Source organism: Lethenteron reissneri, chromosome 64 (assembly GCF_015708825.2).
Source record: "Lethenteron reissneri isolate LAM-NWPU_2019-01 chromosome 64, ASM1570882v1, whole genome shotgun sequence".
NCBI classification, from domain to species: Eukaryota; Metazoa; Chordata; class Hyperoartia; order Petromyzontiformes; family Petromyzontidae; genus Lethenteron; species Lethenteron reissneri.
Genome location: NC_083842.1, coordinates 12,671,938 through 12,689,609, shown reverse-complemented (window position 1 = coordinate 12,689,609; position 17,672 = coordinate 12,671,938). Strand labels below are relative to the sequence as shown.

At 53.0% G+C, this 17,672-nt stretch overlaps 2 protein-coding genes across 2 annotated transcripts in view; both read right to left on the bottom strand.

Moving 5' to 3' along the window:
* LOC133359030 (phospholipase A-2-activating protein-like) overlaps window positions 1-5,547 on the bottom strand; it is a 24,335-nt gene extending 18,788 nt beyond the window's left edge. Inside the window, exons 1-2 of the mRNA XM_061577401.1 lie at window positions 5,532-5,547; window positions 936-1,011 (exon numbers count right to left, since the gene is read on the bottom strand). Of these exons, the coding sequence (XP_061433385.1) occupies window positions 936-1,011; window positions 5,532-5,547 (92 nt within the window). The remainder of the gene's footprint in view (window positions 1-935; window positions 1,012-5,531) is intronic.
* A 2,915-nt stretch (window positions 5,548-8,462) lies between these two features.
* On the bottom strand, window positions 8,463-17,537 carry LOC133359045 (phospholipase A-2-activating protein-like). The gene is made up of 3 exons (XM_061577421.1): window positions 17,295-17,537; window positions 10,748-11,025; window positions 8,463-10,041 (listed from the first exon to the last, which is right to left on the bottom strand). The coding sequence occupies exons 1-3, from the start codon at window positions 17,380-17,382 to the stop codon at window positions 9,676-9,678; spliced, it is 732 nt and encodes a 243-aa protein (XP_061433405.1). The 5' UTR covers window positions 17,383-17,537; the 3' UTR covers window positions 8,463-9,675.
* Between the last annotated feature and the right edge of the window lie 135 nt (window positions 17,538-17,672).

Genomic DNA, 17,672 nt, shown 5'->3' with positions numbered 1-17,672 from the left:
GACCGAGCGAGTGAGCGCATGACCATGTGACTGAGCGAGTGAGCGTGTGACGAGCGAGTGAGCGTGTGACCGAGCGAGTGAGCGCGTGACCATGACTGAGCACGTGACCATGTGACCGAGCGAGTGAGCGCATGAGCGTGTGACGAGCGAGTGAGCGCATGCCCATGTGATGCTGAGCGAGTGAGCGTGTGACCGAGCGAGTGAGCGCGTGACCATGTGACTGAGCGCGTGACCATGTGACCGAGCGAGTGAGCGATGAGCGTGTGACGACGCGAGTGAGCGGCATGCCCATGTGACTGAGAGTGAGCGTGTGACCGAGCGAGTGAGCGCATGCCCATGTGACTGAGCGAGTGAGCATGTGACTGAGCGAGTGAGCGCATGACCATGTGACTGAGCGAGTGAGCTGTGACTGAGCGATGTGGCGCTGACCATGTGACTGAGCGAGTGAGCGTGACTGAGCGAGTGACGCGTGCCATGTGACTGAGCGAGTGAGCATGTGTGACTGAGCGAGTGAGCGCATGACCATGTGACTGAGCGAGTGAGCGTGTGACTGAGCGAGTGAGCGTGTGACTGAGCGAGTGAGCGCATGCCCATGTGACTGAGCGAGTGAGCATGTGACTGAGCGAGGTGAGCGCATGACCATGTGACTGAGCGAGTGAGCGTGTGACTGAGCGAGTGAGCGTGTTGACTGAGCGAGTGAGCATGTGACTGAGCGAGTGAGCGCATGCCCATGTGACTGAGCGAGTGAGCGTGTGACTGAGCGATGTGAGCGCATGCCCATGTGACTGAGCGAGTGAGCGTGTGACTGAGCGAGTGAGCATGTGACTGAGCGAGTGAGCGCATGCCCATGTGACTGAGCGAGTGAGCATGTGACTGAGCGCGTGAGCGCGTGACTGCGTGCGTCTGCTTGTCGCGCGACAGAGCGGGTGTCTCACTGGTATTCCGGAAGAGCGCAGGCCAACATCAGGAACATGAGCCCCACCGCTCCGCCAAACGACAACCCCACCAGCGCTGCAACACACGCAGAAATACGCAGACACAACAAGTACACGCGCGCGCTCATCAGCCTGCACTCACCAAAAGCCAACGGACAACTTTGACAAACAGCTTAGAGCGCGGACTTACATTCGATTAAATATTAAGAGGCCATTAGACAAATGAAGAGACCTATACACGGTGAACATGTGAACCCGTCGTGCTGACGAACATTTGAACCTGTCCTGGGCCTCCCCTAGGCCATGGTTTTTACCCTTTCAACTGGTACAAAAACTGACACCTTTATACAAGGCATCATGTTTGCAATAACCACAACACAAGCAGTCAAAATGCAAACAAAAAGAAACAACTCTGCTAATGATAATGATATGCACTGTCCTTGAAGTTGATTGGTCCACACCCGAGACAGCTTTTCTTCGAGCCTAGTCTCCATTGGTGTTGGACCAGATGACGCCAAAAGGCGCACAACTCAAAAACAGCGCACTATCAGAGTATTGAGAGCTCGGGGTAAGCATTTACACTATGAGACCTCCTTTACCAGTGGCAAAATATAGTAATAGGTTTTTACCCTTTCAACTGGTCCAACACCAATGGAGACTAGGCTCTAAGAAAAGCTGTCTCGGGTGTGGACCAATCAACTTCAAGGACAGTGCATATCATTATCATCATCAGAGTTGTTTCTTTTTGTTTGCATTTTGACTGCTTGTGTTGTGGTTATTGCAAACATGATGCCTTGTATAAAGGTGTCAGTTTTTGTACCAGTTGAAAGGGTAAAAACCTATTACTATATTTTGCCACTGGTAAAGGAGATGACTCATAGTGTAAATACCTTGCCTAGTATGCAGAAAGTCATCACAATGAACGCCCTGCTCTATATATTTGGAGTTTCAGTCTCTCTCTCGACCCTCTCTCCCCATGGTGGCGTGCATTTTTCTCCGAGTCCTCCCGTTTTTTCCCTACACTTTTAGAATCAACACGCGTTTCAAGAGTAGTTGGCTGCTATAAAGTTCCACGGGATGATGATAAGTCACTTCGGTGAGTTATCATTAGTGGCCAGGTCGCTTCTCAAAAAGAGCTCTACATACCTTAGTGGTTTAATAAAAGTTAGTTTTGTTAAGTCTTAAGGTCGAATGGGTATTGAATGACTACCTCGTGCGGGGCGTGTAGTAAAACATTTCCACTAGCTTAACTGGCCTTCGTAAATTATTATGGAACGTGTGGCATGCAGCAAAGCACCTAAATGACATAGGTTAAGTTAAACTATTTTAATAATTTGTATTTTACCAGATAAGGCCCCACTGATCTCTTTATCAGAAGAGACCCCACTACCACAACTGACAGTCCAACGCTTGTCATCATCACGTGGAAATTTATAGCAGCAGCAAAACACGCTAAACGCGTGACGTTTATTCTAAATGTGGTAGGGGAAAAAAACGGAGGATCCAAGATAAATATCCATGCGACCACAGGGAGAGAGACGCCGCAAACTCCAAATATACATCAGCAGCAACAGGCATTGTCAGGGTCGAAATTGAACCCATGACCTCCTTGTTTACCAGGCGAGGTGGTTAACATCTCTTAGCTACTGCTGGGTGTGTCGTTGACATCGTCGCATGATTCGTGGGAGGCTTCAGCTTTGCGGGGCGGGGGGCCTTCATCCAGCAGTGGATAGAGCAGCACGACCTCGTGATGTTGATGGTGGTGGAGAGAGGGATGTGGCCTCGGATGTAAGCTCGGAATTACACAAAAAGATTGTTGTTTTAAAGAGGAAGACGAGGTTATTACGCAAGCTCAGGACATCATCTTCATTCAGCAGTGGATAGAGCAACACGGCCGAGAGAGACGCACGCTTGGAATGACAGCGAGCGCAGAAGTTAGGGGGACGCAGCGATCATGGATGTTCATCAAACAGTGCATGGATCCTGATGATGATAATGATAGGAGAGGCGTACGCTGGGAATGAAATTGAAAGAACACATGGGTAAGAAAACATTCGTAGGTTACTGATACTGGTAGGAACCTCCTGGTTACACCAGCCCGTGTCCGTTCGTCATGCAGGGAGGGGCTGGGTGGGGAGGGGCTGGGTGGGGCTGGGTGGGGGGTGGGAGGGGTGGGGCCAGGTGGGGAGGGGCTGGGTGGGGAGGGGCTGGGTGGGGAGTGGCTGGGTGGGGCTGGGTGGGGGGTGGGAGGGGTGGGGCTGGGTGGGGATGGGCTGGTCACCCCGTGGTGCCCTTATAAAACTCAACGTTTAACCTACTCACGCCGGCTTGTGCCCGCCCTCACAGTCGGGCATATTTGCGGAATACACCACGCCGCCGTTGACCCTGGCCATTGACCGAGCAACCCAACGTTCCTACCAGCTCCCTCCGCAGGAATGTGTTCATTAGGGCACCACGGTGGCTAGGAGATGTTAACTATCTTGCCTGGTATACAGGAGGTCGTGGGTTCGATTCCAACCATGACGATGCCTGCTGTATATATGGAGTTTGCATGTCTCTCTCTCTCTCATCATCATCACGGTGGCTAAGGATTTCCCCCCCCCCTCCACATTTAGAATCAACATCACCACGCGTTTAAGAGTCATTCGGCTTCTTCTATACATGTCAACTCCCTTATCAGTGCCTAACTTATTACGGACCAATTCAGACCTTATTGGTATAAACATAGATTTGATGAAGCTTTAGTGAGGGACTTTACCTGGTATAAACATAGATTTGATGTAGCTTTAGTAAGGGACTCTACCTGGTATAAACATAGATTTGATGTAGCTTTAGTGAGGGACTTTACCTGGTATAAACATAGATTTGATGTAGCTTTAGTGAGGGACTTTACCTGGTATAAACATAGATTTGATGTAGCTTTAGTGAGGGTCTTTACCTGGTATAAACATAGATTTGATGTAGCTTTAGTAAGGGACTTTACCTGGTATAAACATAGATTTGATTAAGCTTTAGTGAGGGTCTTTACCTGGTATAAACATAGATTTGATTAAGCTTTAGTGAGGGACTTTACCTGGTATAAACATAGATTTGATGTAGCTTTAGTGAGGGACTTTACCTGGTATAAACATAGATTTGATTAAGCTTTAGTGAGGGTCTTTACCTGGTATAAACATAGATTTGATGCAGCTTTAGTGAGGGACTTTACCTGGTATAAACATAGATTTGATGCAGCTTTAGTGAGGGACTTTACCTGGTATAAACATAGATTTGATTAAGCTTTAGTGAGGGTCTTTACCTGGTATAAACATAGATTTGATGCAGCTTTAGTGAGGGACTTTACCTGGTATAAACATAGATTTGATTAAGCTTTAGTGAGGGACTTTACCTGGTATAAACATAGATTTGATGCAGCTTTAGTGAGGGACTTTACCTGGTATAAACATAGATTTGATTAAGCTTTAGTGAGGGACTTTACCTGGTATAAACATAGATTTGATGCAGCTTTAGTGAGGGACTTTACCTGGTATAAACATAGATTTGATGCAGCTTTAGTGAGGGACTTTACCTGGTATAAACATAGATTTGATGTAGCTTTAGTGAGGGACTTTACCTGGTATAAACATAGATTTGATGCAGCTTTAGTGAGGGACTTTACCTGGTATAAACATAGATTTGATGTAGCTTTAGTGAGGGACTTTACCTGGTATAAACATAGATTTGATGTAGCTTTAGTGAGGGACTTTACCTGGTATAAACATAGATTTGATGTAGCTTTAGTGAGGGACTTTACCTGGTATAAACATAGATTTGATGCAGCTTTAGTGAGGGACTTTACCTGGTATAAACATAGATTTGATATAGCTTTAGTGAGGGTCTTTACCTGGTATAATCATAGATTTGATGCAGCTTTAGTGAGGGACTTTACCTGGTATAAACATAGATTTGGTGTAGCTTTAGTGAGGGACTTTACCTGGTATAAACATAGATTTGATGTAGCTTTAGTGAGGGACTTTACCTGGTATAAACATAGATTTGATACAGCTTTAGTGAGGGACTTTACCTGGTATAAACATAGATTTGATGTAGCTTTAGTGAGGGACTTTACCTGGTATAAACATAGATTTGATACAGCTTTAGTGAGGGACTTTACCTGGTATAAACATAGATTTGATGTAGCTTTAGTGAGGGACTTTACCTGGTATAAACATAGATTTGATGTAGCTTTAGTGAGGGACTTTACCTGGTATAAACATAGATTTGATGCAGCTTTAGTGAGGGACTTTACCTGGTATAAACATAGATTTGATGTAGCTTTAGTGAGGGTCTTTACCTGGTATAAAATATATTTGATTAAGCTTTAGTAAGGGACTTTATCTGGTATAAAAACATAGATTTCACGTAGCTTTAGTGAGGGCCTATCCCTGTATTAAAAAAATCAACACAGTTTTGTTTTAAAAAAATCACAACCCAGCACACGATACGCCTCATGACAGAGCAATACGACGAGTAAATAACAAGGTGCACTTAAGAGCCCGCAACCATCGCCAATCTTGTTACAAAATCCGCGGAGGACGAACATCTCCGCTCCCTCACCTCTGATGCCCGCCATTGTCCGTCCAGGGCCACCCTCGAGATTTCCCAGTGCAGATGCGCATCGTCCCCGCCCCGTCACCGCCGTTCATTGGTCGCACCAACGGACACGTCTTGCAAGCCTCAGCCAATGAGGGGACAGCGCAGGGCTTGTGCGCGTTACGAATTGTAATGAGGGGGCGTGTACGGTGAAACTTCCCGCCCTTTCCCTCCCCACCGTCACCGCCGCTCATTGGTCGAGCCGAGGTGACACGTGACGCAAGCCTCGACCAATGAGGGGGCAGCGTGCCGGCTGGTGCGCGCTGTGAATTATAATGAACGGCGACCCTCTCGATTTCCCAGTGCAGATGCGCATCGCCACCCGCCCGTCACCGCCGCTCATTGGTCGCGCCAACGTCGCGCGTCACGCAAGCGTTGGCCAATCAGAGGACAGCGGCGGACTTGTGCGCGCTACGAATTGTAATGAGGGGGCGCGGTTAGGAAAGCTGGCCACGTGACTTTTCTCGATGAACCCTCGCGCATAATTTAGCATAAATTAGCATAAATTACATTCCGCGCATAAAATTTGCATAAATTAGACATCGATGTTACTATCGATCAGGGGTTCTCCTAACCTTGACTGTAGCCTTGCACCATTTTGCTTTAACAATCGTTAAATAACTGCAACAATGTCAATGAATGCATTGGGAGGTCCGTGGCATAACTACGTAGGGGTTTAATGAAAACTTACGTTATCCAAGTTCAAGTTAATTGATTAGGTATAGCCCTGTGAGCCATTCGGCTCTTGAATCGGGTGCAACCGCAACAAACAAAAAACATGAACAAGAACACATCTTATAGTGAATATGATGCAGCAAATCTGGCTGTGACGGTCCCACCTGATGACGGAGACTTGTTTTGCCTCCGAAACGTCGTGATTTTTATTTTTTATTTATTTTGATGTTTTACCTACGTGACTTTACCGAAAAAACTTAAGAATATGTAACCGAGTGTAAACAGAAAATCCAAAAAAGACAGCAAAATATTGAAGAAAAAGCACCGTACACCAACGCTGTGTGCAAACATCCCAGTGGGATGCAAGTCAAACAACAACAACAACCACAAGACAACTTAGATTAAGGCCATCGGTCTAACTCTGTACCACAACAAACAACAACAACAACCACAAGACAACTCAGATTAAGGCCATCAGTCTAACTCTGTACTACAACAAACAACAACCACAAGACAACTTAGATTAAGGCCATCAGTCTAACTCTGTACTACAACAAACAACAACCACAAGACAACTTAGATTAAGGCCATCAGTCTAACTCTGTACTACAACAAACAACAACAACAACCACAAGACAACTTAGATTAAGGCCATCGGTCTAACTCTGTACCACAACAAACAACAACAACAACCACAAGACAACTTAGATTAAGGCCATCGGTCTAACTCTGTGGCTTAATTTGCGATTTCGATTTTTTTTGTCCACAAAATAAATCTGCCCATGACTCGCTACCCCCCCCCCCCCCCCCACACACACAGAAAGGGCATCTCGCAGGTTGAGAAGATGACCTGATCTAAATCATCATATTCACAATGTCATTTATACGAAGATTTGGTTACACTATTAATTACGAGCGAGTTGGGTTTAATTAAGTAGAACGTGTTGTCTATATTTATTTAAAGTTGCACATTTTGATGTGACGTCACATTTCTCCAACTTCCCCCCCCCCCCGCCTCAATTTAAAGCTTTCGTGACTGCAGGGATTCATCTTCTTAATTCTTTCGGTAAAGTCGCGTAGAAGGGAAGTAATAAAATAAGAAAAATAAATTTCGATTTAAAGCTTTCGTGACTGCAGGGATTCATCTTCTTAATTCTTTCGGTAAAGTCGCGTAGAAGGGAAGTAATAAAATAAGAAAAATAAATTTCGATTTAAAGCTTTCGTGACTGCAGGGATTCATCTTCTTGGTTCTTTCGGTAAAGTCACGTAGAAGGGAAGTAATAAAATAATAAAAATAAATTTCGATTTAAAGCTTTCGTGACTGCAGGGATTCATCTTCTTGGTTCTTTCGGTAAAGTCACGTAGAAGGGAAGTAATAAAATAATAAAAATAAATTTCGATTTAAAGCTTTCGTGACTGCAGGGATTCATCTTCTTGGTTCTTTCGGTAAAGTCACGTGACTTTACCGAAAGAACCAAGAAGAAATAAAAATAAAACATGAATTCATTCTTCACCTGAGGACGGCTGCTTGCGTTGTGGCCGAAACGTCGTGTGAATTATTTTATTATGTTTTATTTTTACTATTTTATTACTTCCCTTCTACGTGATGACTTTACCGAAAGAACCAAGAAGGTGAACTTCTTCCGAACCGTACAAGAGCCAACCGTGCCAATCTGCGGTGCGGGGGAAGGCCAGATGATTTCACATCGGAAGAGCGTTCCAGACGGCCGCAGAGGCGCACGTGAAAGCGCCGCGCGCGATGATGCGGTGGCCACCGTCTTTGTTCGACGGCCAAGCAAAAGCCGCCGCCGCTGCCGCTGCGGGGATGACCACCGGAGTTCGCGCGACGATGGCTTCGGCTCCTCAGCGAGGCGTCTCGGTTCATTTTCGGCGCGCACCTCGAACCGCGTGCGACGAGCGTGACCCCGTGACCCCGTGACGAGTTCGTCCGGCGACTGGGAGCCAACGCAGCTTGGCGAGCACCGCACGGGCACGGTGTGGGACCTTGCGCACACAGACGTGTCTGTGTCTTTGTCTACGTGTGTGTCTACGTGTGTGTCTACGTGTGTGTCTACGTGTGTGTCTACGTGTGACGTGTGTGCGTGCGAGGAGCGGTGGTGTAGCGGTTAGCGCAACGCCGCGCTAAGAACCCGGCGACCCCGGGTTCGATTCTCGCTCGCCGCCAACACCACCGGTGACGAGCATCTGAGCCGGTCCTGGGCCTCCACTAGGCCGACTCGGCCGCAAATGAGTACCTGGTGCGGTGTGTGGTAAACATCGCCACTGGGGAGATGTTGCTATGCCACGGTAGGCAGTATACAGATAATTATAGCCGACGGACGTTTTTAAATCCTTTATATTAAGTTCGCTTGCTTGCTTGCGTGCTTGCTTGCTTGCTTACGACCGTGTAAATCTTTCGGTCGTTTTTTAACCCACTTCCCGTGATCCAATCGAGTTGACATTTTCCACACAGACTCGTTGTGCGTGACAATTAATGTTCGTGAAAACATTTTTCCAAAATTTTCCACTTTTTAGGAAAATATTTTTTTCATATTTAATTTAAAATACCAATGTGATAAAAATGAAACTCTTACTCAAGAAAAACAGAAATGAATAATAAAATAAAACCGATGCCACGCATATAAAGGATTTATAGTGAAAAACTTTGTTTTTACGGGTTAATTTTTTAATGACTTGGTACGAAATCTCCTCCTGCCCCCCCCACCACCACCACCCCTACCCATCGGTAGAGGAGACCCCGTGGGGTTTAAAACCCAGCATGGCATCGAGACGTCGCCACGCTCTGCTCCTGACCATTAACATCACAGCCAGAAAAGATGATTACATTTTGGTTAATTGGATGAATCGTGAGGCCCCCCCCCTCACACCCACACACCAGTAGGATACAGCGGTATAGGACACTCCGCCCGAGTCGTAAGCCAACCGCCAAACCACTAAACCGCCCTACAACCGCCAAAACGCCAACAACTGCCAAACCGCCAAACCGTCAACCACTAAATGGCCAAACCACCCAACCACCAATCCGCCAAACTACTCAACCACCAAACCGCCAAACTACCCAACCATTAAACTACCAAACCGCCCAACCACCCAACCACCCAACCACTCAACCACCAAACCGCCAAACTACCCAACCATTAAACTACTAAACTACCAAACCGCCCAACTGCCAAACCGCCCAACCACCCAACCACTAAACTACAAAACCACTCAACCACCAAAAACACCAAAACCACAAAATACACCAAAAACACCAAAACCACCCAACCACCCAACCACCAAATCACCCAACCACCAAATCACCCAACCGCCAAACCACCCAACCACCATATCACCAAACCACAAAATCCACCAAACCACCCAACCGCCAAAAGCTGCCAGCAACCGCCAAACCGCTACCAACCCGCGCCCATCACAGGAAGGCCAGCAGCGAGCGCGCGCACTCGGTGAGCTTTGCTGGCGCCCCCGGCAGGCCGGCGCACCGCTCGGCGTGGGCCCTCACCCCCAGCGCGTCGCTCAGCCTGCGGGCGGCGTCGCCGTCGCCGCCGCGGCCGCGGCGTAGCACCAGCGTGGCGACGCACACGAGCAGCCGGAACGACGCCTCGGGGTCCGGCCGCCGCTCCAGCAGCGCCACGGCCGCCGACAGCAGCTGGGTCATGGCCTCGTCGTCGTCGCCGCCGGCGTTCCTCCTGGACGCGAAGATGGCGGAGAAGGAGGAGGAGGAGGAGGGCTCGCTGTGCAGGACGGCGTAGTTGAGCAGCAGCGTGGCCAGCGCGACCTGGAGAGGCGCGGAGTGGGGTGGTGACACGGGGAGAGATGAAGGGAGGACACGTGGGGGTGTGGGTTGGGGACACGCAGGGAGACGCGGGGGGGGGGGGCATGCAGGGGGAGATGCGGCGGGAGACACGGGGGGGGGGGGACGCGGAGAGAGACGCGGGGAGAGACGCGGGGGGAGACACGGAGATAGCAGGAAAGTGTAAATGATAGGAGATGGTCACATAGGGAAGTGGGGACATGGGGGCACCTCGTGAAGGCACCTTCAAGTTACAGCTCGGGTCAGAATCATTTGCTTTAGAGTCATTGTACCATCGTCTCAGTGCCAGAGCCATAATCCCTGTGCCAGTCTCTGTGCCACAGTCTCGGTGTCACAGTCTCTGTGCCATAATCCCTGTGCCACAGTCTCTGTGCCACAGTCTCTGTGTCACAGTCTCTGTGCCACAGTCTCTGTGCCACAGTCTCTGTGCCACAGTCTCTGTGTCACAGTCTCGGTGCCACAGTCTCGGTGCCACAGTCTCGGTGCCATAATCCCTGTGCCACAGTCTCTGTGCCACAGTCTCTGTGTCACAGTCTCTGTGCCACAGTCTCTGTGCCACAGTCTCTGTGCCACAGTCTCTGTGTCACAGTCTCGGTGCCACAGTCTCGGTGCCACAGTCTCGGTGCCATAGTGCTAAAGTCTCGGTGCCAGCGCTGTCGGGACCGGGCACCTGCACGTTGCGGTTGTCGGAGCCGACGAGCTCCAGCGCCCCCTCCACCACCAGCGAGCGCCGCTCCCGCATGAGCCGACGGCCGGGCTCGCGGCTGCAGGCGTTGCAGAGCGCTCGCAGCGCCAGCATCGGGGCGGCGGCGCCGGCTCCGGGCGCCGAGGTCAGCGCCAGGAGGCGGGAGAGCTGCGCCGGGCCGCAGGCGGCGCCCAGGAAGTGCTTGTTGGGGACGTCGAGGCGCAGGCAGAGGCGCAGGATGTCCAGCGCGGGGAAGAGAAACTCTGGGGGGGTGGGACACGGGGGGGGGGGGGTGAGACACGGTGGGGGGGGTAGACACGGGGGGGGTGAGACACGGATGGGGGGGGAGACACGGGGGGGGGGGTGAGACACGGTGGGGGGGGTAGACACGGGGGGGGTGAGACACGGATGGGGGGGAGACACGGGGGGGGGGGTGAGACACGGGTGGGGGGGGGTGAGACACACACAGTGGGGGGGGGTGAGACACGGTGGGGGGGGGTGAGACACGGGGGGGGTGAGACACGGTGGGGGGGGGGTGAGACACGGGGGGGGTGAGACACGGTGGGGGGGGGTGAGACACGGGGGGGGGTGAGACACGGGGGGGGGGGGTGAGACACGGGGGGGGGGGGAGACACGGGGGGGGGTGAGACACGGGTGGGGGGGGAGACACGGGGGGGGGGGTGAGACACGGGTGGGGGGGGGTGAGACACGGGGGGGGTGAGACACGGTGGGGGGGGGTGAGACACGGGGGGGGTGAGACACGGGGGGGGGTGAGACACGGGGGGGGGGGGTGAGACACGGGGGGGGTGAGACACGGGGGGGGGTGAGACACGGGTGGGGGGGGAGACACGGGGGGGGGTGAGACACGGGGGGGGTGAGACACGGGGGGGGGGTGAGACACGGGTGGGGGGGGGAGACACGGGTGGGGGGGGGTGAGACACGGGGGGGGGGGTGAGACACGGGTGGGGGGGGGTGAGACACGGGTGGGGGGGGGGTGAGACACGGGGGGGGGGTGAGACACGGGTGGGGGGGGTGAGACACGGGTGGGGGAGGGGTTAGACACGGGGGGGGGTGAGACACGGGGGGGGGGTGAGACACGGTGGGGGGGGGGGTGAGACACGGGGGGGTGAGACACGGGTGGGGGGGGTGAGACAGGGGGGGGTGAGACACGGGTGGGGGGGGGGGCACGGGGAGAGGGAGACGCAGGGATGCGGTGGGGATATGGTGGGGTCACGGCAGAGGTCGCAACCGGGTACCCGATACCCAATACCCGTCCCCTACCCGATAGCCGGGTGCGGGTACCCGTTTGCGACCCTGGTGCGGCCGGGTACGGGTAGGCCGTGAGTCACTGGTGAGTCACCGTTTGTCACTCATTTCCCAACGTCTTGTCTCTTCTCACAATTCAAGTTCCTAGAATCAACCCACCCGCGCCTGCAACATGGCTTCATCCCAGAGGTCGCAATCAGGTACCCGATACCCGTACCCTACCCGTACCGGGCCGGGTACGGGTAGGGTACGGGTACCCGTTTGCAACCCTGGTGCGGCCGGGTACGGGTACGGGTAAGGAATCAAAACCGGTTTGCGACCTCTGGGGCACGGGGAGGGTGGTGGGCTGGTAGCCCGGGGGGCACGGGGATAGACGGGGAAAGAACAGGGGGCAGGCAGGGGGGACACACACACAGACACACGAAGGGTGTGACGCGGGAAGGCCGAGACACGGGGGGGGGGGGGGGGGCACGGGGAGAGGGAGACGCGGGGACGCTGGAACACGGCGACAGGGAGACGGAAGAGCTCGGAGAGAAGAGGACGCGAGGGTCAGGGTCGAGATAGAACCCACGACCTCCTGTACACCAGGCGAGGTAGTTAACATCTCCTAGCCACCGTGATGATGATGATGAGAGAGACACGCAAACTCCAAATATACAGCAGCAGCAGCAGGCGTCATCAGGGTCGGGATCGAACCCACGACCTCCTGTGTACCAGGCGAGGGAGTTAACATCTCCTAGCCCACCGTGATGATGATGAGAGAGAGACACGCAAACTCCAAATATACAGCAGCAGGCATCATCAGGGTCGGAATCGAACCCACGACCTCCTGTGTACCAAGCAAGGTAGTTAACATCTACTAGCCCACCGTAGCGCCCCTCTTTCTTTGACCAGGTAAGAAAGCCCCAGTTGGGCCCAGTTATCTGGTGAAATAAAATAACAATTTGTTAATAGTTCAATAAGTTCTTGACTTAAAGCTTTCGTGACTGCAGGAAATCATATTCTTTGGGTCTTTCAGTAAAGTCACATAGATAGGTTCAAAAAATAATAAAATAAACGGAAAAAAACTACGATGTCTCCATCGCAACACGAGCGATCACACCTGATGACCTGCCGACGATCGTGTTACGTTGATTTCATAATGTTTTGAACCTATCTACGTGACTTTACCAAAAGACCCAAAGAATATGAAAATAGTGCAATTGGTATCTGTGGGCCCACTGGGGTTAAACCATCATCTCGCGTGCGATTGGGTGAGCCCTCCTGTGAACGGCGCCGGTTTTTAGCGGTTTGGTGGTTGGGTGGCTTGGTGGTTGGGTGGTTTGGTGGTTGGGTGGTTTGGTGGTTTGGTGGTTGGGTGGCTGGGTGGTTTGGTGGTTGGGTGGTTTGGTGGTTGGGTGGTTTGGTGGTTTGGTGGTTGGGTGGTTGGGTGGTTGGGTGGTTGGGTGGTTTGGTGGTTGGGTGGTTGGGTGGTTTGGTGGTTTGGCGGTTGGGTGGTTGGGTGGTTGGGTGGTTTGGTGGTTGGGTGGTTTAGTGGTTGGGTGGTTGGGTGGTTGGGTGGTTGGGTGGTTGGGTGGTTTGGTGGTTGGGTGGTTTGGTGGTTTGGTGGTTGGGTGGTTTGGTGGTTGGGTGGTTTGGTGGTTGGGTGATTTGGTGGTTGGGTGGTTTGGTGGTTGGGTGGTTTGGTGGTTGGGTGGTTTGGTGGTTGGGTGGTTTGGTGGTTGGGTGGTTTGGTGGTTGGGTGGTTTGGTGGTTGGGTGGTTTGGTGGTTGGGTGGTTGGGTGGTTTGGTGGTTGGGTGGTTGGGTGGTTGGTGGTTGGGTGGTTTGGTGGTTGGGTGGTTGGTGGTTGGGTGGTTGGGTGGTTGGTGGTTGGGTGGTTTGGTGGTTGGGTGGTTTGGTGGTTGGGTGGTTTGGTGGTTGGGTGGTTTGGTGGTTGGGTGGTTTGGTGGTTGGGTGGTTTGGTGGTTGGGTGGTTTGGTGGTTGGGTGGTTTGGTGGTTGGGTGGTTGGTGGTTGGTGGTTGGTGGTTTGGTGGTTGGGGTTTGGTGGTTTGGTGGTTGGGTGGTTTGGTGGTTTGGTGGTTGGGTGGTTTGGTGGTTGGGTGGTTTGGTGGTTGGGTGGTTTGGTGGTTGGGTGGTTTGGTGGTTGGGTGGTTTGGTGGTTGGGTGGTTTGGTGGTTGGGTGGTTTGGTGGTTGGGTGGTTGGGTGGTTTGGTGGTTGGTGGTTGGGTGGTTGGGTGGTTGGGTGGTTGGGTGGTTTGGTGGTTGGGTGGTTGGGTGGTTTGGTGGTTGGGTGGTTTGGCGGTTGGGCGGTTGGGTGGTTTGGTGGTTTGGTGGTTTGGTGGTTTGGTGGTTGGGTGGTTTGGTGGTTTGGTGGTTTGGTGGTTTGGTGGTTTGGTGGTTGGGTGGTTGGGTGGTTTGGTGGTTTGGTGGTTGGGTGGTTGGGTGGTTTGGTGGTTGGGTGGTTGGGTGGTTTGGTGGTTTGGTGGTTGGGTGGTTTGGTGGTTGGGTGGTTTGGCGGTTGGGTGGTTGGGTGGTTTGGTGGTTTGGTGGTTGGGTGATTTGGCGGTTGGGTGGTTTGGTGGTTGGGTGGTTTGGTGGTTTGGTGGTTTGGTGGTTGGGTGGTTTGGTGGTTTGGTGGTTTGGTGGTTTGGTGGTTGGGTGGTTTGGTGGTTGGGTGGTTTGGTGGTTTGGTGGTTGGGTGGTTTGGCGGTTGGGTGGTTGGGTGGTTTGGTGGTTTGGTGGTTTGGTGGTTGGGTGGTTTGGTGGTTGGGTGGTTTGGTGGTTTGGTGGTTGGGTGGTTTGGCGGTTGGGTGGTTGGGTGGTTTGGTGGTTTGGTGGTTGGGTGATTTGGCGGTTGGGTGATTTGGTGGTTGGGTGGTTGGGTGGTTTGGTGGTTTGGTGGTTTGGTGGTTGGGTGATTTGGCGGTTGGGTGGTTGGGTGATTTGGTGGTTGGGTGGTTTGGTGGTTGGGTGGTTTGGTGGTTGGGTGGTTTGGTGGTTGAGTGGTTTGGCGGTTGGGTGGTTTGGTGGTTTGGTGGTTGGGTGATTTGGCGGTTGGGTGGTTGGGTGGTTTGGTGGTTGGGTGGTTTGGTGGTTGGGTGGTTTGGTGGTTGGGTGGTTTGGTGGTTTGGTGGTTTGGTGGTTGGGTGATTTGGCGGTTGGGTGGTTGGGTGGTTTGGTGGTTGGGTGGTTTGGTGGTTGGGTGGTTTGGTGGTTGGGTGGTTTGGTGGTTGGGTGGTTTGGTGGTTGGGTGGTTTGGTGGTTGGGTGGTTTGGTGGTTGGGTGGCTTGGTGGTTTGGTGGTTTGGTGGTTGGGTGGTTTGGTGGTTTGGTGGTTGGGTGGTTTGGTGGTTGGGTGGCTTGGTGGTTGAGTGGTTTGGTGGTTGGGTGGTTTGGTGGTTGGGTGGTTGGGTGGTTTGGTGGTTGGGTGGCTTGGTGGTTGAGTGGTTTGGCGGTTGGGTGGTTGGGTGGTTTGGTGGTTGGGTGGTTTGGTGGTTGGGTGGTTTGGTGGTTGGGTGGTTTGGTGGTTGGGTGGTTGGGTGGTTTGGTGGTTGGGTGGCTTGGTGGTTGAGTGGTTTGGTGGTTGGGTGGTTTGGTGGTTGGGTGGTTGGGTGGTTTGGTGGTTGGGTGGCTTGGTGGTTGAGTGGTTTGGCGGTTGGGTGGTTTGGTGGTTTGGTGGTTTGGTGGTTGGGTGGTTTGGTGGTTGGGTGGTTTGGTGGTTGGGTGGTTGGGTGGTTTGGTGGTTGGGTGGTTTGGTGGTTTGGTGGTTGGGTGGTTGGGTGGTTTGGTGGTTTGGTGGTTGGGTGGTTTGGTGGTTGGGTGGTTTGGCGGTTGGGTGGTTGGGTGGTTTGGTGGTTTGGTGGTTTGGTGGTTTGGTGGTTGGGTGGTTTGGTGGTTTGGTGGTTTGGTGGTTGGGTGGTTGGGTGGTTTGGTGGTTTGGTGGTTTGGTGGTTTGGTGGTTGGGTGGTTTGGTGGTTTGGTGGTTGGGTGGTTTGGTGGTTTGGTGGTTTGGCGGTTGGGTGGTTGGGTGGTTTGGCGGTTGGGTGGTTGGGTGGTTTGGTGGTTGGGTGGTTTGGTGGTTGGGTGGTTGGGTGGTTTGGTGGTTTGGTGGTTTGGTGGTTGGGTGGTTTGGTGGTTGGGTGGTTTGGCGGTTGGGTGGTTGGGTGGTTTGGTGGTTTGGTGGTTGGGTGGTTGGGTGGTTTGGCGGTTGGGTGGTTGGGTGGTTTGGTGGTTGGGTGGTTTGGTGGTTGGGTGGTTTGGTGGTTGGGTGGTTTGGTGGTTGGGTGGTTTGGTGGTTGGGTGGTTTGGTGGTTTGGTGGTTGGGTGGTTTGGTGGTTGGGTGATTTGGTGGTTTGGTGGTTTGGTGGTTTGGTGGTTTGGTGGTTGGGTGGTTGGGTGGTAGGGTGATTTGGTGGTTGGGTGGTTTGGTGGTTGGGTGGTTTGGTGGTTGGGTGGTTTGGTGGTTGGGTGGTTTGGTGGTTGGGTGGTTTGGTGGTTGGGTGGTTTGGTGGTTGGGTGGTTTGGTGGTTGGGTGATTTGGTGGTTTGGTGGTTTGGTGGTTTGGTGGTTTGGTGGTTGGGTGATTTGGCGGTTGGGTGATTTGGCGGTTGGGTGGTTTGGTGGTTTGGTGGTTGGGTGGTTTGGTGGTTGGGTGGTTTGGTGGTTGGGTGGTTTGGCGGTTGGGTGGTTGGGTGGTTTGGTGGTTTGGTGGTTTGGTGGTTTGGTGGTTGGGTGGTTTGGTGGTTGGGTGGTTTGGTGGTTGGGTGGTTTAGCGGTTGGGTGGTTTGGTGGTTGGGTGGTTGGGTGGTTTGGTGGTTTGGTGGTTTGGTGGTTTGGTGGTTGGGTGGTTGGGTGGTTTGGTGGTTGGGTGGTTTGGTGGTTGGGTGGTTTGGTGGTTGGGTGGTTTGGTGGTTGGGTGGTTTGGTGGTTGGGTGGTTTGGTGGTTGGGTGGTTTGGTGGTTGGGTGGTTTGGTGGTTGGGTGGTTTGGTGGTTGGGTGGTTGGGTGGTTGGGTGGTTTGGTGGTTGGGTGGTTGGGTGGTTGGGTGGTTTGGTGGTTTGGTGGTTTGGTGGTTTGGTGGTTGGGTGGTTGGGTGGTTTGGTGGTTGGGTGGTTTGGTGGTTTGGTGGTTTGGTGGTTGGGTGTTTGGGTGGCTGGGTGATTTGGTGGTTTGGTGGTTGGGTGATTTGGTGGTTTGGTGGTTTGGTGGTTTGGTGGTTGGTTGTTTAGTGGTGGGGTGGTTGGGAGGGGGGTGGGCCGGGTCGTACCATCCGGCCAGTTGAGCAGGAGCTCCAGCGCGTCGAGCTGGGTCTCTGTGACGGCGTCCTCCCTGCCGGGGTCGATGGCGCGTTCCATGAGGGAGAGCAGGTCCCGCAGGTCGCTGTCCGAAGCGCGGAGGAGCTGGGGAACCTTTTTGTTGAGGTCGTTGATCTTGGCTGTCGACGAACGCACGCAAAGACGCACGCACGCAAAGACGCACGCAAGGACACGGCACACAAAGGGAGTGTGGGGTCGGCCTGCCGCCTTTGTCAGCCCGATTGCGGCCGATGTTTACTACGCACCGCACACCCAGGCACTCATTTGAGGCCGAGTCGACCTAGGGGAGGCCCCAGGGCCGTGAACGAGCGCTAACCGCTGCGCCACCG

What these genes read in the sequence shown, in the direction of transcription:
- LOC133359045 (XM_061577421.1), bottom strand. Translation starts at nt 17,382, where the DNA reads ATGGAACGCGCCATCGACCCCGGCAGGGAGGACGCCGTCACAGAGACC. An exon ending in CCTGCTCAACTGGCCGGATG is followed by an intron (nt 11,026 to 17,294) that starts GTACGACCCGGC and finishes CCACCCCCCCAG; the next exon opens with AGTTTCTCTTCCCCGCGCTG. An exon ending in CCGACAACCGCAACGTGCAG is followed by an intron (nt 10,042 to 10,747) that starts GTGCCCGGTCCC and finishes GCGCCTCTCCAG; the next exon opens with GTCGCGCTGGCCACGCTGCT.